This window comes from Lissotriton helveticus, chromosome 6 (genome assembly GCF_964261635.1).
Source record: "Lissotriton helveticus chromosome 6, aLisHel1.1, whole genome shotgun sequence".
NCBI classification, from domain to species: Eukaryota; Metazoa; Chordata; class Amphibia; order Caudata; family Salamandridae; genus Lissotriton; species Lissotriton helveticus.
In genome coordinates, this window is record NC_136067.1 from 110,202,034 (window position 1) to 110,223,225 (window position 21,192).

Sequence of the window (21,192 nt, forward strand, 5' to 3'; positions counted from 1 at the left end):
CTGTTTTGGCAATACATGAAACCTTGAAAAATAGAGCTGCTCCTGATCCTCTTTTGCCATGGTTTCCAGGTCTTCTGAAAATAGTGGAGGAATGAAATGTACAACCTGCCACTGGTAGAGCAGCGACACCAAAATTGCTTAAAATATATAACCCAGCTCCGCATGACCCTGAGTTTTTGAGGTCCGAACCGAAACCGGACTCAGTTTTAGTAATCTCTGTGACAAAAAGATATGCATCAGTTCTGGAAGCCACAGCTCATCCAGAGTGAGAAATTAAAATAGATGCTGATGGTAGAAAAGTGTGGAACTGTAGCCTATGGTATTGAAAATGCAAGTGATGCTGCACTTCTTGGTCGTCATCAGTGTGAATTATGCTGAGGAATGCAGTCCTTCGTTGAAGATCTTCCAAAACACAGTCAGCATGAAACTAATGAGATGCTGCAAGAAAGTGTATTGGTGGTCTATCAGATAATTAGTGCTACAGTAGATTGGACAACTGGATATTGCATGGGATATCCATAAGGCGATCTTATGGCTTTTTATCAGCTACTCAAAAACTAGAGCACAATTAAAAATCATGAGCTTGCTCTTTTCTGGAAAATCTTGGTTCTGCCAGCACGCAGAGGAGGAAATGCAAAAGATTAAAAATGAGGTAGAGACATTGAAAGCAGTTGGTTCGAAAAGCTGAAGATATGTCTTTCAATCACAATACAGATCACAAGATCATAGTTACTACCAGCATAGAGTTGAGGCCCATTGTTGGTATCTTAATCACCAATGACCACAGCAGTATTCAGAAACGCCCATTCCAATGCTCATCAAAACCAAAGACAACCCATTTAAAATCTCCGACTTCTTGAGAATTACAATAATCTTATACAAGGCAGTGACATCATAAGCCCCCACCCCCCCAGCTGCTTGTGGACTCCAATCACAAAAGTCAAAAGAGTGCTAAATATTGTATATTGTGGATATTTACAGCTTTTCAATTCCATTGTTGTCCAATCCCATGTAATCCAACTGCAAAGCACCAGCTATATGTCCCCTGGAATGACACTTCCGTCCTAATATTAAAAAGGAGCCATCAAACCCGTTCCATCGGCCATAAAGGTCTAGGAGTATATTTCAGATATTTTCAGATATTTTCTCATAATGAAAAAGAGACAAAAAAGAGGATTCAGACGAATATTAGATCTTAGATGCACACTTGATCTAAAAGGAATAATTTTAGATGTTACCTCGTCACGAAATTAACCTGCACCAGAGGGAAAATCCATCGGTGTTCACAATAGGCCTACAAGTGGCATATTTCCATATTCCTACAGCCTACTCCCACAGAATATTTCATTGGCAACAGCTGTGGAGTTTTAAGGCTTGGATAAGCTTGCTGCTATTCTATTCTTAGTGTTTGACTATCAATGAAGATCCTACGATGGAGAAGAAAAGGTTACTTGTAGTCCTGGTTCTGCAACGTAAGATGTCATGAAAAAAATATTTGCAATGTAATAAGACTCGCATTTACGCGAGACCTATTGCATTGTGGGCGAGTTGGGGGGGCGAGAAGGCATGGCAGAAAATAGTACTTGAAGTAAAGGGGCCAGTAACCATGTAAGGATACAAATGACGACGTGGCTGTCATATGGAGGGACTCTAAATAAATGAAAGGCAGCATTTAGTAAAGGACAAAGACACAAGCCAATGAAAAAGATGGGCGGGGCTTCTCTCCCGTACTCAACTACCCGAGATCAACCCCAGAGCAGTGCTTGTGCGCTGGCTCAGGGCTCGACCTAAAAAAAAACTGGCTCTCAGAGGCAAACTGCCAGTATGGTGCACTGTTCATAGAGAAATCTCATGGTTTATTAAAGGGACAGGACCTTTTTTCTTTCTTTACAATGAAAACCTATTAGGCTGCATTTCTTTTTTCGTTCTTAATACATTTTCACCTGCAATAGGCAGCAACGCAGGTTTGAAATTGGTATTTTGAGTTATTGTGTTCTCCCAGAAAAAGAAAATGAACCTCTGATGGGATATCATAGGGTGTACTACATCATGAAATCAGATGGATATGACTCCCCATGGGAAGTTAAAATGTATTGTACATATGTGCTAATGGGTCCACGCAGGCAGTGCATAATTATTCTAGTGTTTACGACTTCAATGAAGATTCTATGATGCAGAAAAGGACTGAAAGCATGTTACTTTTTCTTGTGCCTTTCATTGTAATATGGTGTTTCCTGAACTTGTGTTCTCTGGTGTGATTCACCACAGGTAAAGAAAGCAACAGTGTGTGCTTGACAATGTTTTCATGTTGATTTTCTGTTCACTACTTAATTAATTTTATTTTTTCAGAAATCCGATCGGACTCAGCAATCACAGGTACTCATTATTTTTCTACACTAGAGTGGGGGGTAAAGTCATGGTTCTTTCACATTAAATAAAGGAAATCATTTTTACTGTCTTTTTACATAGTGTGCTTACATAACTTTGGGTCTGATTTATTATTTGGGGATGGCCTGTCGTTCCACTAGGGGGGATTGAATAAATTACTCTGCCTTCATGGTGGAGGGACTCTGTCAAATTTATAAATGACCGCCAAGCAGTTGGACATTTAGACTGCATTGGTAGGTCCTTGCCCATGCATTTCGCTATTGCCTGTACCAAAAGTTTTCCTTTTATTTTCATAAAGAAGATCCCGAAATACCTGTGTATGTATATATGTATATATACGTGTGTGTGTGTGTGTGTGTGTGTGTGTGTGTGTGTGTGTGTGTGTGTGTGTATATATATATATATATATATATATATATATATTTATTTATTTTTTCCCTGAAAAAACATAGGTTTCAGGGGCGTTATAGTTAGGCTGACATTTCACTCATAGAAAACCAGAGAAATTCGAACGTTATAGTTAGTAGAGCTAACTATAACTCGTGCCCCCACAATGCACTGCTGATGACGTCACATATTACATCACTCATGACATGGTCAGTGACCTCACTGATGACATCAATGATGACATCTCAAATGACATCAATGATGACATCATCCAGTGAACGTGTGTTTCTCTAAAGTTTAAATATATTTTATATATGTTAATGCCAAGGTGTGAGAAGTTGGCCTGATGTGCAGTGCTCACTGTTCTAGTGATCACTATATATCAGTCCAAACAACCCTTATTGATGATTGGTTGTAAGTCAACCTTATAGACCAGCTATCCTAGTAGCATGGATACGAGCAGTCTAAGGCTAAGACTCTAGATGGCGTGTTAAGCCAGCTGTTTTACCATCACATTACCCCTTGAACACCCAGTGAAAGGACACCACACAAGTGTTATGAAAATAAACAGTGTATTTATTAGAATCACAACAGCCCTGTACTCTTTATGAGGACAGGGTGCTAGGCACACAACAAAACTCTTACGAAAATACTTAAGTTAGCACAGTATATACAAATGCCCGAGGGGCACGAAAAACCATATACTCTGAAAGTGGAATGCGAAATTACTAGCAGGTAAGTACAGTACTAATAGGCTTTGGAATCGCTAGGACTTGACTAGGGAATCGTTAGATTACTTCTAGGAGGCCCAGGGGACTCGGGTGCAGAGTGTGCACTCTCACGCGGGATGCGGGACAAAGTCTATGATAGCTAGTAAAGGTAAAGTTAGTGTTCACGGGCGAACCCGACCTGGTAGGGAGAAAACGAAAGTGGATCCTGACCCTTGGATAGTGAGGCTATGCTGGGGCACCGAAATGCCGAAGTTACCTAGCCCAGGGGCTGCAGCTGCATATGTCTCAAAAGACGTCGGGAATCCTCGTAGATGAACCAGGAGCCTGGAAGAAAGATGCTGGCAGGCGACCAGTGAAGAGAGTTCGAGGGGATCCAAGCCTGGATCTCGAAGATGGATGATACCTGAAAGCAGAGGGGACCAAGTTCGTGACTACTAGCCAGTAGTCAGGGGGCACCAGGAGGGCACCGGATGGTAGTCACCTCGGCTAGGTGAGTGGGCGACGCTGGGCTCTGCAGATCTCACGGACCAGGAGGCGTTGTCGGCGACCAGGATGGAGGGGCGAGCTGTCCCACGATGGATGAAGCTGTCGGCGTCGAAGAACCCAGGATTGGGCAACAAAGCCTTGGCTAATTCCAGCCCACGCGGTGGACTCAAAATGGCGTCTTGAGTGGACCAGGAGGGTCCGGGGTGCTCCTCTTCTGGAAGGGAGCAAGAGCCAGTCTGGAGCAACCAGGCCAGCAGCAGTGATGTCGTCGGGCGTCGTTCAGAAGGCCACAAGCCAGCGGGCTAGTAGCCAAACAACGCGGTGAGCAGCAAAAAGCAGAAGGGCCCCACGCCGATCGTGGAGATGCTGGGGGGCTACTCTTCGGTGCTGGAGCTGCTCAGGGTTGGGGCTTCTCGGACCCCAAAGCACTCGCCAGGAGATTACTCGGCGGGCTTGCTGTGAAGAAGTCGTGCAGTCTTGGCAATAGTCGGTCCCTTGAGGTCTCGTCGCACTCACGGTTCTCAGCTTGGCTGTAGAGGTGAGTAGAGGTCGGAGGTGCCAGGGAAGCCGGGTCTTGTCGAGCTGGGCAGTCGGATTCCGGAGGAAGGACTTACAGCAGACCGCAGTGTTCTTAGGATGGTGCCTGCGGATGCAGGGTGACTACTCCTTAGTCACAAGGGAGAATCTTGAAGAAGAAATCTTGAAGTCCTTTCGCAGAAAGTCGTGTCTTGATTCCAAAGATGATCTAATTTGGAAGGGGGCCTGCTCCTACCTTTATCTGGGAAAAGGGGGCTGGCACGCGACTAAGTCCTGCCCTATGGGTGGGACCAGGAGGGGGGTGGTTACACCCCTCTCCTTTGGCGGGCTTTCCCCAGGCCAGGGGCTGGAGTGCCCCTGGAACTGGTTTCAGCCGGCCTATGCACAGTGAGCACCGGGGTGCCACTTGCAGTCACCTTCCTCTGAAGCCCTGCCTACCTAGGATACACAAAACCCTGTCTGGGACGGTGCTGGCACCGCCCCTGGCAGGAAACCCTTTGTCCTTGCCTCCTGCTCTGGGAGGACTCCCAGCAGCAGGAGGGCAGACTTGTGTCTCGGTGGCAGCATCCATTTTGTGGATGCTAAGGCTCTGTCTGACTTTAACCGGGTTTACAGGTTACATACATGTCGTGTCCCTCTAGAAGGGTGGAATGCTAACCCCGTCGCCAGAATTGGCGAGGGGTTAGTATTCCAATTCGTATGACACCTTACTCGACATGTTTTGATAAAGCGATACCAGAGTTGGCATATAACCGCGAGGATTATAATGCACTTAAGAGTATATGGTATGCGATATCATGGAAACGGCTAAGGGATAGGTCCCGAAAGCCGCAGACAGGCTCAGCTCATGCCAGAGCACTATCTCACACGATTCCAAGCACTCTGCCTTCAGGATTGTTAAGGCCTGCCATAGGAGTGACTGATAGGAGATCTGTGTGTCCATTTTAGGGTTAGATATAGGTATACTATATCTAAAGCAAGGGGTGATTACACCACCTTGCCCCAGCTGTCAAGCAGTCAGTTGTGTCAGATTTGGATGGCCAGCCAGGGGTGGCATAATACATGCTGCAGCCCCTGGTAGGCCCTGGGTACACCTATGCCCTGGGTACCTAAGGTACACTGTACAGGGACTGATAAGGTGACTCAGTATCCAATTGGATATGTACCTAGGGTACATGGAATCCATTTTACAGAGAGAGCAGTAGGCCTGGGGTCCTGAATAGCAGGGCCCCAGGTCAACTAAGTCAGAAAACCAGCAAAACACCAGGCAAAAAGTTGGGGGCAACCATAGTCAGGGATCTACCTTCCTACATAACCCCCCCCCCCCCCCCCAACGAAAGGAGATAAGGCTAGCCTTGCCAGGTAAGCCTATATTGCCTGAGTGGCCATATAAGGAAGTACCAGCACTGGCATGGTTACCCCCTATCTCATGGTCCACTAAGCAATCCCTCACCCTAAGGGTGTCTGAGGGTCTCCACCATAGGGAATCTCTACCTGTGGTGTGTTTTGGCAAAGTAAAAGGCTGGTGCTGAAATGGAGTACTGAAGTGAGGCTCCACTAATTTTGGGCTCAGCTTCCTCCAATCACTATCCCCCATAGAGGCCTTTCTTTCCCAGACTGAGTTGTTTTGGGCTCTCAGGGTCAACCTCTGGCTTACCTACAGCTGGAGGTTGGGTCCCTCTGTTTGGCTTACTGGAGGGACAGGTCAGGTCTGGGGCCCTCAGGTCCCAAGTTTGGCTGTGCCCAACAGTGTCCATCTGTGGGAGGTCCCTAACTAAATTTAAGGGGGATCCCTCAGGAGTTTGTTTTATTTTCACTTGGCTAGGACTACTAGCTTCAGTGCCCTTAATCTGCTGATTGGGGGGTTCTTTTGGACAGGGGGCCCTTTGGGGTCCAACACTGGCCTCCCTGACCTCTACAGCCCTGGGCTGACTGAGGCAGGGTAGAGAGGGGCAGGTTACCTGCTCCAGACTGGGTCCCACCTTGGAAGGGTCCACTGACATCAGGGGTTCTGCCAGGCTAGGCCTGACTACCTCTGTGGCAGTTTCTTCACAAGGGGTCAGATCAGTTCCCTGAGGAGGCTGATCCTTTCCTAGAGTCTGGTGGGAGGGAGATTTCTCTTCCTCCTCAATACTCTCTGTCTGAGTGGAGTGATCCATAGTTTCAGGCTTCACAACACTATTATCTGTCTGAGTTTGAGCTGTGGCCATCACAACTCTCCCAACCTTTTCAGGAGGGGGCTCAGTTTGGGTGTGGGCTGTGACCATCACAGCCTTGACAACCTGTTCTGGGAAGGAAGTTGTCTGAGATTGGGCTGTGACTGGCACAGCCCTCCTGACCTGTTCAGGGAGGACATCTTGGACTGGGGCTGTGGCTATCACTGCCCCACTAACCTTACCATGGAAGTTTACCATTCTAGAATGGGTTTCTTGCTCTACCTCAGCCCAGGCTGAGGTCTCTAAATCATTCCCCAGTAGGCAATCTACAGGCAAGTTGGATGACACTGCCACTCTCTTGGGGCCAGTGACACTTCCCCAGCTGAGATTTACTACTGCCATGGGATGAGTTTTCTTCACTCCATCAATGTTTACCACCTGTTATGTGGCACCAGGTAAAAGTTGCCTTGAGGGGACTAGACTCTCAGTCACCATGGTGATGCTAGCCCCTGTATCTCTATAGGCCTCAACTTTCATTCCATTGATGAGGGGCTCCTGTCTGTACTTGCCCAAAGTGTTGGGACAAGTTGTGAAGTTGGCAAACCCCATGCCAGTCTCACAGACAAGAGTATCTGAGTTTGGGGACCTGGTTAGGCCAGAGTCCCCAGGAACTCCCAAAGTAAATGCACCCAAATTCTTGGGGGCACTCCCACCACCTGGGGGATTACTACTAGTAGTAACAGGAGGTTTGGGAATGTTACCTGGGGGTATGTTCTCCTTATTGTTATTCTTTGGGCAACTGCTGTCAGTTTTTAAATGACCCACCTGTTTACAGGGATAACAGTAAGGCTTCTTCTGGTTATTGGAAGGATTCTGGGACCCACCCCCCATAGAGGATTTTTGGGGCCCTGATGTGGTTTGATCTGGAGATTTATTCCCACCCTTCTCTTGAGGCTTGGTTGATTCCTTTTTCTGGTCACCACCTTGGTTCTTGGGCCTGATCCTGGTTCTGACCCATTTGTCTGCCCTCTTACCCAATTCTTGTGGAGAGGTCAGATCAGAGTCTACCAGGTGCTGGTGTAATAACTGGTTCTGACAATTATTTAAGACTTGCTCTCTCATAATAAGATTATACAATCCTGTGAAGTCAGTAACCTTGCTACCCAGTAGCCAGCCTTCCAAAGCCTTAGTGGCACAATCAACAAAGTCAGACCAGTCCTGAGACTGAGTTTTCTGGGTGTCTCTGAACAGCAACCTGTACTGCTCAGTGGTTAAGCCAAACCCATCAACCAGTGCATTTTTCAGGACTTGGTAATCATTAGCATCCTCCACTCTTGTAGTGAGGAGCTTATCTCTACCTTTACCATCAAAGGAGAGCCACAGTATAGCTGCCCACTGACTTTGGGGAATGCACTGCACAGTGCAGGCCCTCTCCAAAGCAGCCATCCATTTCTGGATGTCATCCCCTTGCTTAAAGGGGGGCACTATCTTTGTCAGGTGTTTAGTATCTAAACCCTTCTCTCTATCTCTTGGGAGATTGCTGCCACCAGTGGGAGCTAACCCACTCATCTGCTGCTCTCTAGCCAAGGCAAGCTTCTCTTTGGCCAGGGCAATTTCTTCCCTTTCAATCCTCAGTTTAGCTTGTCTCATCCTTGCTTCATGCTCTCTTCTCTGAGGGGAAGTCAATCTCCTCTGGGGAGAGTTCCTTCTCCCCTGAGAAGAGGCATTAGAGTGCAGAGATCTAATGGAGTCCCTAGAAGGAGATCTATTTCTCCTAACTCCAAGGTTAGGCCTCATCAGGGTCAGTACTAGGGGTCCCCCAGATCCTTCCCCAAGTAGGTCTAAGTTGGCCCTAGTTAGCCTTCTGACTACCTCAAGACCTTTGTCTACCTCATCCCCAGAGAGTTCCTCAGGATCCTCCCCTTCAACTGCATTTACAGTGTTGTGGAGGTCTGGATCCCCAGTGGTACCCTCTAAGGCTGGCATATTCCCATCTAGCTGAGAAAGCTTTCTCGTATCATAGGCCTCTAAGAGTCCTATCAGAAAGGGAATGGTGGGGTTAGACCCCTGTTTCAGTTTCCTGGAGGTACACACCTGTCTCATCTCCTGGAAACTGAGAGCTGCATATCTTGAAGTGACCTGTGGAGGGTCAATAACCACAAGGGGAGTCTCTGAAGACTCTCCATGGGTAGACATGCTTTTCTAGTGAGGTGTAAGTGGTGCACTTACCTACACTATATGTTTGCCTACTGATCCCTTGCTAGAGTTGTAGTTTAGGGTGTGCTAGGCCCTATGAGCTACAACAGCTGGTTCAGTAGAACTCAAGAGTATTCTAGGCTAAGTTATATGTACCTTTAGTACTTATGTGATCTTTCACAAGATATTCTTAGGATATGTGTGGTAAAACAACAGCAAGCTCAAATCCCACCGCTGCCACCAATGTGAGAAGTTGGCCTGATGTGCAGTGCTCACTGTTCTAGTGATCACTATATATCAGTTCAAACAACCCTTATTGATGATTGGTTGTAAGTCAACCTTATAGACCAGCTATCCTAGTAGCATGGATACGAGCAGTCTAAGGCTAAGACTCTAGAGGGCGTGTTAAGCCAGCTGTTTTACCATCACATTACCCCTTGAACACCCAGTGAAAGGACACCACACAAGTGTTATGAAAATAAACAGTGTATTTATTAGAATCACAACAGCCCTGTACTCTTTATGAGGACAGGGTGCTAGGCACACAACAAAACTCTTACGAAAATACTTAAGTTAGCACAGTATATACAAATGCCCGAGGGGCACGAAAAACCATATACTCTGAAAGTGGAATGCGAAATTACTAGCAGGTAAGTACAGTACTAATAGGCTTTGGAATCGCTAGGACTTGACTAGGGAATCGTTAGATTACTTCTAGGAGGCCCAGGGGACTCGGGTGCAGAGTGTGCACTCTCACGCGGGATGCGGGACAAAGTCTATGATAGCTAGTAAAGGTAAAGTTAGTGTTCACGGGCGAACCCGACCTGGTAGGGAGAAAACAAAAGTGGATCCTGACCCTTGGATAGTGAGGCTATGCTGGGGCACCGAAATGCCGAAGTTACCTAGCCCAGGGGCTGCAGCTGCATATGTCTCAAAAGACGTCGGGAATCCTCGTAGACGAACCAGGAGCCTGGAAGAAAGATGCTGGCAGGCGACCAGTGAAGAGAGTTCGAGGGGATCCAAGCCTGGATCTCGAAGATGGATGATACCTGAAAGCAGAGGGGACCAAGTTCGTGACTACTAGCCAGTAGTCAGGGGGCACCAGGTGGGCACCGGATGGTAGTCACCTCGGCTAGGTGAGTGGGCGACGCTGGGCTCTGCAGATCTCACGGACCAGGAGGCGTTGTCGGCGACCAGGATGGAGGGGCGAGCTGTCCCATGATGGATGAAGCTGTCGGCGTCGAAGAACCCAGGATTGGGCAACAAAGCCTTGGCTAATTCAAGCCCACGCGGTGGACTCAAAATGGCGTCTTGAGTGGACCAGGAGGGTCCGGGGTGCTCCTCTTCTGGAAGGGAGCAAGAGCCAGTCTGGAGCAACCAGGCCAGCAGCAGTGATGTCGTCGGGCGTCGTTCAGAAGGCCACAAGCCAGCGGGCTAGTAGCCAAACAACGCGGTGAGCAGCAAAAAGCAGAAGGGCCCCACGCCGATCGTGGAGATGCTGGGAGGCTGCACTTCGGTGCTGGAGCTGCTCAGGGTCGGGGCTTCTCGGACCCCAAAGCACTCACCAGGAAATTACTCGGCGGGCTTGCTGGAAAGAAGTCGTGCAGTCTTGAAGATGGCCGGTCCCTCGAGGTCTCGTCACACCCACGAATCTCAGCGTGACTGATGATGCAGGTAGAGGTCAGAGGTGCCAGGGAAGCCGGTTCTCGTCGAGCTGGGCAGTCTTGATCCGGAGGAGAGACTTGCAGCAGACCGCAGTGTTCTTAAGATGGTGCCTGCGGATGCAGGGTGACTACTCCTTAGTCACAAGGGAGAAATCTTAGGAAGAAGTCTTGAGTTCCTTTCGTGGAAAGTAGTTTCAGGATTCAAAGATGATCTGATTTGGAAGGGGGCCAGTTCCTACCTTTATCCTGTAAAAAGGGGCTGGCACGCGACTAAGTCCTGCCCTAGGGGTGGGACTAGGAGGGGGGTGGTTACACCCACTTCCTTGGCGGGCTTTTCCCCAGCACAGGGTCTGGACTGACCCTGGAACTGGTTCCAGCCAGCCTATGCACAGTGAGCACCGGGGTGCCACGTGCAGTCACCTTCCTCTAAAGCCCTGCCTACCTACAATACACAAAACCTTGTCTGGGACGGTGCTGGCACCGCCCCTGGCAGGAAACCCTTTGTCCTTATCTCCTGCTCTGGGAGGACTCCCAGCAGCAGGAGGGCAGACTTGTGTCTCGGTGGCAGCATCCATTTTGTGGAGCTGAGGCTCTGTTTGACTTTATCGGGGTTAGGGGCTACATACATGTCGTGTCCCTCTAGAAGGGTGGAATGCTAACCCCGTCGCCAGAATTGGCGAGGGGTTAGTATTCCAATTCGTATGACACCTTACTCGACATGTTTTGATAAAGCGATACCAGAGTTGGCATATAACCGCGAGGATTATAATGCACTTAAGAGTATATGGTATGCGATATCATGGAAACGGCTAAGGGATGGATCCCGAAAGCCGCAGACAGGCTCAGCTCATGCCAGAGCACCATCTCACACGATTCCAAGCACTCTGCCTTCAGGATTGTTAAGGCCTGCCATAGGAGTGACTGATAGGAGATCTGTGTGTCCATTTTAGGGTTAGATATAGGTATACTATATCTAAAGCAAAGGGTGAGTACACCACCTTGCCCCAGCTGTCAAGCAGCCAGTTGTGTCAGTTTAGTTAGTCAGCCCAGGGGTGGCATAATACATGCTTCAGCCCCTGGGAGACTTCTGGGTACACCTCAGCCCTGGGTATAGGGACTTGGAGAGGGCCCAGTGCCAATTCAGTACCTGAGTACAATTTGGATAGAGAGAACAGCTAGGCTGTGGGTCTGATTAGCAGGCCCACAGCCAGGGAAAGTCGTAAACCAGTGCAGCAAAAAGCAAAAATCTGGGTGATCATAGGATTGCAGACCCTACTCTCCTACACAAAGGTTATATCTGAAAGAAACAGGTTAGTATTAGATTCCTTACCTTAGAATATCCTCAGGCGTCAGTCTGGATCCGGAAACTTTTGCGTAGCAGTACCCCTGCGCGTCGGTAGGCGTCGTCTGCAGGCGTCCCCTGCGGCTCCGCGTCCGTCGTCGGCGTCGTGCGCCGTGATGACGTCACTGGAGTATATAGACGCCGCCTCCGCGCGCTGACGTCAGTTCTTCTTTTTTCCGCGCCAGTTAGCGCAGATCCGAAGAGCAGTACTCCGGTCTTTTGACCAAAGTTTTTGAATTACTATCTACTTCTTAAGGTGCCGGTAGGATGCCCGGTTTTAAGAATTGTGACGGGTGTGACCGCACGATGTCGGTCACGGACCACCACCGACTCTGCCTCCGGTGCCCGGGCCCGGACCACGACGTGGACTCCTGCGTCGACTGCCGGGCCTTGACGAGTAAGGCTAGACGGGAGCGGTCCCGCAAGCTACTCGAGCTCCGGGTGTCGGCCCCGCGTCGAGAGCGGTCCCGGTCCGGCCGGAGGTCGAGGGAGCGGTCGAGAGAGCGGTCGCGGAGCCACCACGAGCGCTCCGGAAGTCGTCACCACTCCTCTGGTTCCTCAGGTAAGAAACACAAGAAGTCGGGGCGTCGTCATCGTACCCCCGACTCCCCCCGACGCTCGCGCGATGCGGCCGGGGGTTCGGGTGGCCCCACCCCTGCGGCTCCGCGTGGGTCGCCGACGCTGCCTGCTCCATACCCGACGGTCCCTGGGCAAGGCGCGTCGCGCGAGGAGATAGAGGAACTCCTCATGGCCATGAGGGCACTGTCTCCTCCGACGGGGCCTACGGCGCCTGCTGGCCCGGTGGTCCCGTCCGGGGGCCCGAGCGGTTCGGGTGCTCCTGCCCCGATGCCGTCGGGTGCTCCGGCCCCGACGCCGCCGGCGGCTCCGGCCCCGGCGCCGCTGGGCCCTTCAGGGTCGACGCCGGCTGGTCCACCGGCCTCTCCGCCGCCGATTCCATCGGGGCAACCCGTGGTGCCGCCTCCGCGCGGCGCCGGGCCTCCGACGCCGGCTCCGGCCGGCGTCGGGGCTCCGGCTCCGGGCGGCGCCACCCCCATTCCCTCTCCAACGCCGGACGCGGAGTCGGACCGGCGTCGCCCGACGCCGAGTCCGGCGCCGATGGGGCCCATTGACCCCGAGGAGCCGGTCTACATCGTTGACTCAGAATATGGTGAGGATGTAGATTATGGAGAGGGTTGGGAGGCGTCTGAGGACGCTCTGACCCGCGAGTGTCAGTACGACGTGGACTGGACAGGTGACTTGGGTGACGCCAGTGGTCTGGACGACTCTCCTAACCCTGGTTTTGTCTCGCCTCCTACTGTGGCTTCGGAGGCTGGGGCTGCTTATTCAGTGGTGTTGATGAGGGCTGCCAAGGCCTTACACCTTGAGCTCCCCGTCGCGGTCGTGAGGCCTAACATCCTCACCGAGGTCTTCAAACCGCAGGCATGCCCGCAGGAGCCTCTGCTGCCGTTCAACGAAGCCTTGACAGACGTTCTTTTGGGCACATGGTCCAGGCCCGCTTCAGGTTCGCCTGTTGATAGGAACGTGGCCAGACGCCACCGTCCGTGTCCGGACGACCCCAAGTTCCTGTCCACCCATCCCACCCCTGAGAGTCTGGTGATCCAGGCCTCAACTTCCCAGACCGCATTCCCGTCGGCCCAGCCCGACCGGGAATCTAAGAGGTACGACCAGTATGGAAAGAAGGTCTTCTCGTCCCTGAGTTTGGGACTGCGGTCTTGCAACACCGCATGCCTCTTGGGCCGCTACACCCACTCTCTGTGGGATACGGTCGCGGAGTTGCTGCCTGAATGCCCGCAGGAGGTACGGGTAAAGCTCGGCAAGGCTATGATTGAAGGCCGAGATGCAGCAAGATATTCCATCAGGTGTGGTCTTGATACGACCGACTCGCTGGGCAGAGCGATGTCCACGACGGTGGCGATTCGTCGCCACGCCTGGCTGAGATCCGCCAATTTTTCGGCAGATGTCCAAAATACTTTGATGGACATGCCGTTCGATGGCAGTCGCCTGTTTGGCGACAAGGCGGACCACGCGCTGGAGCGCTTCAAGGACTCCAGGGTCACGGCCAAGTCCTTGGGTCTTTCGACCCAGCGCCAGCAAACGGGTTCGCTTCGCTCCTTTCGTGGCCAAGGAAGGGGCGGTCCCACACGTGCTGCCAGCCACGCACCGCAGAACACTTCTCAACGCGGTGGCGGCCGTGGATTCCGCCGTGGAGGCGGTCGGGGACAACGGCGAGGTCAGACCACACCTCCCCCCGCAGCAACAGCCTCCAAATCCTCCTAGTCCGTGCTTTCAGGCCCATGTGACGCCAGTGGGTGGCAGGGTTCGCCATCACCACTCCCGCTGGCGCACTATCACATCGGACAGGTGGGTGCTGCAGCTTGTCCGAAGGGGCTACTCCCTCCCCTTCGAGACCACTCCTCCAGCCATGCCACCGCAGAACCACCGTGTGTCGGGGGACCACTTGACACTTCTGCAGGAGGAAGTTACGGCCCTCTTGGCCAAGGGGGCCATCGAGCGCGTTCCTGGGCCAGAAGTAGGGTGTGGTTGCTATTCCCACTACTTTCTGGTACCCAAGAAGGACAAGGGGGGCCTGCGTCCTATCTTGGATCTACGGAACGTCAACGGCTTCCTCCGGAAGGAGAAGTTCAAGATGTTGACTTTGGCTCAGGTCTTGGCTGCTCTAGACCCGCAAGACTGGATGGTCGCGTTGGACTTGCAGGATGCGTATTTTCACATCCCCGTCCTGCCGGCCCACCGGCGTTACCTACGGTTCACGGTAGGCCACGAGCACTTTCAGTTTATCGTGCTCCCATTCGGCCTTACCAGCGCCCCACGGGTGTTCACGAAAGTGATGGCGGTGGTCGCAGCTCATCTGCGCCGGTTGGGGGTTTCAGTCTTCCCCTACCTCGACGACTGGTTGTTGAAGGCGGGCTCGCCCCAGACAGTCGTCCACCACCTTCAGATGACGGCAGACCTCCTGCACGAGCTGGGGTTTTCCATCAATGTGCCGAAATCACACCTGTGTCCCTCTCAAAAGCTCCTCTTCATCGGAGCGGTTCTCGACTCGGCGCAGTTTCGGGTTTATCCTCCGGAACGGCGGGTCCGGGATATACAGGCTTTGATTCCCATCTTTCAGCCATTATCCCGGGTCTCGGTCAGGTTGACGCTGCGGCTGCTGGGGCTGATGGCTTCCTGCATCCTTCTGGTGCATCACGCCCGGTGGCGGATGCGGGCTCTGCAGTGGGACCTGAAGTTTCAGTGGGCCCAGCATCAAGGCAACCTATCCGACCATGTCCTGATCTCGGAGGGCACTGCGAGACAGTTGCAGTGGTGGCTTACGGACCGCGATTGGGTCAGAGGCAGATCCCTCTCCCTTCCCCAACCGGAGCACGTAGTTGTGACGGACGCGTCCCTCCAGGGCTGGGGAGGCCACTTGGGAGAGGCGGAGATCAGAGGCATCTGGTCTCCGGCGGAGTCCCGGCTCCATATCAACATGTTGGAGCTGCGGGCGATTCGCCTATCACTGAAGGCATTCCTCCCCTTTGTCAACGGGAGTGTAGTGCAGGTGTTCACGGACAACACCACCGCCATGTGGTACTGCAACAAGCAGGGCGGAGTGGGGTCGTGGACCCTTTGCCAGGAGGCCCTGCGTCTCTGGCAATGGCTGGAACGTCAGGGCGTGACTCTGACGGTTCAACACCTGGCAGGTTCTCTGAACGCCAGGGCGGACGAACTCAGCCGTCAGTGCTCGGTGGATCACGAATGGCATCTGAACTCGGACGTGGCGAAAGGCCTCTTTCTGCAATGGGGAGAGCCTTGGTTAGATCTATTCACCACAGAAGAGAACGCGCAATGTCATCAGTTCTGCGCGTTGGAGTTTCCAAGACGGCACTCGCACGGCGACGCCTTTCGGCGCGAGTGGAGCTGCGGTCTGTTGTACGCCTTTCTGCCTATACCACTTCTGCCCAGAGTGCTGAAGAAGATCAGGCGCGACCGGGCCCAAGTTATCCTTGTGGCTCCGGACTGGGCTCGAAGGTACTGGTATCCCGAGCTACTCAGCATGTCAGTCGGTCCCTCGATCCGCCTGCCCCTTCGGGAGGACCTTCTGTCGCAGCAGCAGGGGACGGTCCTCCACCCGAACCTGTCCAGTCTCCACCTCCATGCGTGGAGATTGAGCGGCGACAGTTGAGGCCATTTGACTTGCCTCCTGAAGTCTGTGATGTGATTCTGGCAGCCAGGCGTCCCTCCACAAAGTCGGTATACGCCTGCCGGTGGAACAGATTTGTGGCATGGTGCACAGCAAAGGCTGTGGATCCCCTTTCTGCCCCTCTCTCCGAGGTTCTCCTCTTTCTTCTCTCTTGCCCAGCAGGGCTCTGCTCTGGGCACTATCAAGGGCTACCTTTCTGCCCTTTCCGCCTTCTTAAGGCTCCCTGATCAGCCATCTTTGTTCAAGTCCCCTATTGTAACGAGATTCTTGAAGGGCATCACGCACATGTATCCACCTGTTCCGTTCGTGATGCCTCAGTGGGACTTGAACCTGGTTCTGACTTTCTTGATGTGCGCTCCCTTTGAGCCGCTTCATTCCTGTCCTCTCCGTCTCCTGACTTTGAAGACGGCCTTCCTGGTTGCCATCACCTCTGCCAGGAGAGTGAGTGAGCTCCAGGCTCTTTCTGTCAAACCTCCTTTCTTGTCCATTCACCCAGACAAGGTGGTTCTTAGAACTAGACCTTCTTTCCTGCCCAAAGTAGTTTCTGCTTTTCACATCGGGCAGTCCATCACCTTGCCCTCCTTCTTCCCGCCTCCGCATCCTTCAAAGGATGAAGAGCGGCTCCATCGTCTGGACCCAAAACGTGCGCTTTCATTTTATATGGATCGCACACGCCAGTTCCGGGTGGATGACCAACTGTTTGTTGGCTACGTGGGTGCGAAGAAGGGAAGGGCGGTGCATAAACGAACCATCTCTCGGTGGGTAGTCCTGTGCATCAAAGCGTGTTACTCTTTAGCTCGGAAGGAGCCTCCTGTTGGGCTGAGAGCCCATTCCACTCGGGCCACGGCGGCTACCACTGCCCTGGGCCGGGGAGTCCCCTTGCAGGACATTTGTCAGGCAGCTACGTGGGCCTCGCTGCACACGTTTGCAAAGCACTACTGCCTGGACAGTCAAGTCCGGAGGGATGGCTTCTTTGGCCGTTCTGTCCTCCAGGACTTTCTGGTGTAGGCTGTATTGGTTCGCAGACCCACCTCCGGGGTTGGTATTGCTGGGGTATCTATTCTAAGGTAAGGAATCTAATACTAACCTGTTTCTTTCAGATGAACAAGTTACTTACCTTCGGTAACGATATATCTGTAAGAAACAGTAGTTAGTATTAGATTCCTTACCGCCCCGCCCATCCTCCCCATTCTGCGAACTGATACATAGGGTTAAGGTCATCCCCTTCAGGGCCCTAGTTTCGCATGGCACCAGTGTTGGTTCTTACATGGCTCTGCGTGTTCTGGCGCGGAAAAGCTGTGTGCAAAGAACTGACGTCAGCACGCGGAGGCGGCGTCTATATACTCCAGCGACGTCATCACGGCGCACGACGCCGACGACGGACGCGGAGCCGCAGGGGACGCCTGCAGACGACGCCTACCGACGCGCAGGGGTACTGCTACGCAAAAGTTTCCGGATCCAGACTGACGCCTGGGGATATTCTAAGGTAAGGAATCTAATACTAACTACTGTTTCTTACAGATATATCGTTACCGAAGGTAAGTAACTTGTTCATTAGGGTGTGAGGAGGTGCTTCAGATTATCACATGGATGATGTCATCAGTGATGTCACTGACCATGTCATGAGTGATGTAATATGTGACGTAATCAGCAGTGCATTGCGTCGGCACAAGTTATAGTTAGCTCTACTAACTATAACGTTCACATTTCTCTGGTTTTGTTCGAGGGAACCTATGTTTTTTTCAGTGAATTTCTATGGTTCTAAAAGGAATAATTTTAAATGTTCCCTCTTCACGACATTTACCTGCACCAGAGGGAAAATACATCGGTGTTCACAATAGGCCTACAAGAGGCATATTTCCATATTCCTACAGCCTAGTCCCACAGAATATTTCATTGGCAACAGCTGTGGAGTTTTAAGTCTTGGATAAGCTTGCTGCTATTCTATTCTTAGTGTTTGACTATCAATGAAGATCCTAGGATGGAGAAGAAAAGGTTACTTGTAGTCCTGGTTCTGCAACGTAAGAAGTCCTAAATAAAATTGGCAATGTAATAAGACTCGCATTTACGCGAGACCTATTGCATTGTGGGCGGGAGAGAAGGCATGGCAGAAAATAGTACTTGAAGTAAAGGGGCCAGTAACCATGTAAGGATACAAATGACGACGTGGCTGTCATAGGGAGGGACTATAAATAAATGGAAAGCAGCATTTAGTAAAGGACAAAGACACAAGCCAATGAAAAAGATGGGCGGGGGAGTGGGCGTGGCTTCTCTCCCATCCTCAACTACCCGAGATCAACCCCAGAGCAGTGCTTGTGCGCTAGCTCAGGGCTCGACCTAAAAAAAAACTGGCTCTCCGAGGCAAACTGCCAGTATGGTGGACTGTTCATAGAGAAATCTCATGGTTTCCTAAAGGGACAGGACCTTTTTTCTTTCTTTACAATGAAACCATATTAGTCTGCATTTCTTTTTTCCTTCTTAATACATTTTCACCTTTCTGTGCAATACGCAGCAATGCAGGTTTGAAATTGGTATTCTGAGTTATTGTGTTCTCCCAGAAAAAGAAAATGAGCCTCTGATGGGATATCATAGGGTGTACTACATCATGAAATCAGATGGATATGACTCCCCATGGGAAGTTAAAATGTATTGTACATATGTGCTAATGGGTCCACGCAGGCAGTGCATAATTATTCTAGTGTTTGTTTACGACTTCAATGAAGATTCTATGATGCAGAAAAGGACTGAAAGCATGTTACTTTTTCTTGTGCCTTTCATTGTAATATGGTGTTTCCTGAACTTGTGTTCTCTGATGTGATTCACCACAGGTAAAGAAAGCAACAGTGTGTGCTTGACAATGTTTTCATGTTGATTTTCTGTTCACGACTTAATTCTTTAATTAATTTTCTTTTTTCAGAAATCCGATCGGACTCGGCAATCACAGGTACGCATTATTTTTCTACACTAGAGTGGGGGGTAAAGTCATGGTTCTTTCACATTAAATAAAGGAAATCATTTTTACTGTCTTTTTACATAGTGTGCTTACATAACTTTGGGTATGATTTATTATTTGGGGATGGACTGTCGTTCCACTAGGGGGATTGAATAAATTACTCTGCCTTCATGGTGGAGGGACTCTGTCAAATTTATAAATGACCGCCAAGCAGTTAGACATTTATACTGCATTGGTAGGCCCTTGCCCATGCATTTCGCTATTGCCTGTACCAAACGTTTTCCTTTTATTTTCATAAAGAAGATCCCGAAATACCTGTGTATGTGTGTATGTATATTTTTGCAGCGGGAATCTTTCTGGATTCACTATGCTGTGCATATTCCGCAATCTGGTGGTTGGGTCCGGAATCGTAGTCTTTTTTTCTCCTTTTTTTTTTTTTTTCGTAGCCCAGGTGGGCGTCGACGTCCCACCATTGGGTGTACCTTCGGTGACGTCGGCGGAAGCTACCACCCTTGGATGCCATCTTCAGATTCTTTTTTCTGCCGTTGGGTCTGGATCGTCTCGTGAAGCTCCAGAAGTTTTTGAGGAGGAAAGGAGAAAATACAGCAAATCTTCAACGGTGAAAACCTGAGAAGATCGGGAGAAGAGGACCTTTAGAGAAGAGACGACGAAGAAAGGAGAGAACTTCGAAATCTTGGTCGTCCTTGGAGGAATGCGCACACAGGGGGCCCCCTGAGAACAGGGATGTACAAGACGCCCTTTAAATTCTGCAAGAACTGCAACCACAAGTTCGCACAGAAAGACCAGCATCCAGTCTGCAACCTCTGCCTGCCAATTGACCACGAGAGCAGAGACTGCAACGCCTGCTCCGTCTTCAAGCCGAAGACACTCTGAGTTCGAGAAAGACCGAGGACGGCTCACTACACGATGCAGGGCAAGGGCCAAGCCCCGACGCTTTATGAACCTGGCCTCTCCACAGGCGACGAGGACAACATCGCCGAAGGCCCAGATGACTTCACGGTCGCTGAGACCGATAAGAAAACGCCTGAGTCTACGACCCCGAAAACTCCCACAGGGCCTCGAAAACCAGAGGCAGACTCTCGAAAGTCTGAGCCCAGAGCCTCGAAAGGAGCACCGGCGCCGAACAAATCGACGACCGAAGCTGCATCCTCCGAAAAAGAGCCCAGCGGATCCTCCGAGAAGGACTCCCGGAGGCCGATGACCAGCGAAAAGCAAAGGTCATCGAAGCAAGCCCCCGAAAAAGGGCCTTCGACTTAGACTTCGACGTCGAAAGAAAAGGAGCCGAAGAAAGCTTCGACGGCGCCGCCGAAAAGGGCGGCCGAAACACTCGAAGACAAACAGGCCGCAGAGATGCAGAGAAAGAGAAGAAGGGTCGAGGCCGAAATGGAGAACATCCTTCAGAGAAAGAAGGACTTCGATGACAAAATGAGAAGTTACAAGATCCCCTCGAAGCCGGCACCGACCGTCGCTGAGGTACAGGAGCTCGAGGAGTTAGACGTCGAAGAGCCGCCGAAAACTCCGGAACCTTCGGAGCACGAAGAGGAGGAAGACCTCTACTACACAGAAGGGGATTACAGGGAACAGCAGTCAAGCTACGGCTCAGCTTCCTCGACGGCCCAAGACCAGGAATGGCAGGACATCGAGGCCGAAAACCCTGAGGAGGCGGTGGAAACATACCCCTCGAGACCTTCACCACCGGATGACATTGGGACATACAATGAGGTGGTCAGAAAGGCGGCAGCAGCCTATGGAGTTAAGCTGGAAGAGGAGAAGCCAGAAGCAGACTTCCTGCTCGAGACACTGCTCCCCATACAGACAAGAAGCCAGTTCCTGCCCATGCTCAAGAGTATCACAGACCAGGGGAAGGAAGCCTTCAAGGACCCGGTGTGAGAAGTTGGCCTGATGTGCAGTGTTCACTATTCTAGTGATCACTATATATCAGTCCAAACAACCCTTATTGATGATTGGTTGTAAGTCAACCTTATAGACCAGCTATCCTAGTAGCATGGATACGAGCAGTCTAAGGCTAAGACTCTAGAGGGCGTGTTAAGCCAGCTGTTTTACCATCACATTACCCCTTGAACACCCAGTGAAAGGACACCACAC

The 21,192-nt window shown here is 51.2% G+C and overlaps 1 protein-coding gene across 2 annotated transcripts in view; it reads left to right on the forward strand.

Moving 5' to 3' along the window:
* Window positions 1-21,192, forward strand: part of LOC144762304 (exportin-5-like) — a 2,548,278-nt gene that overhangs the window by 287,005 nt on the left and 2,240,081 nt on the right. For both annotated transcript variants that reach the window (XM_078647452.1, XM_078647453.1), the window contains exons 6-7: window positions 2,350-2,376; window positions 19,030-19,056. In XM_078647452.1, the coding sequence (XP_078503578.1) occupies window positions 2,350-2,376; window positions 19,030-19,056 (54 nt within the window). The remainder of the gene's footprint in view (window positions 1-2,349; window positions 2,377-19,029; window positions 19,057-21,192) is intronic.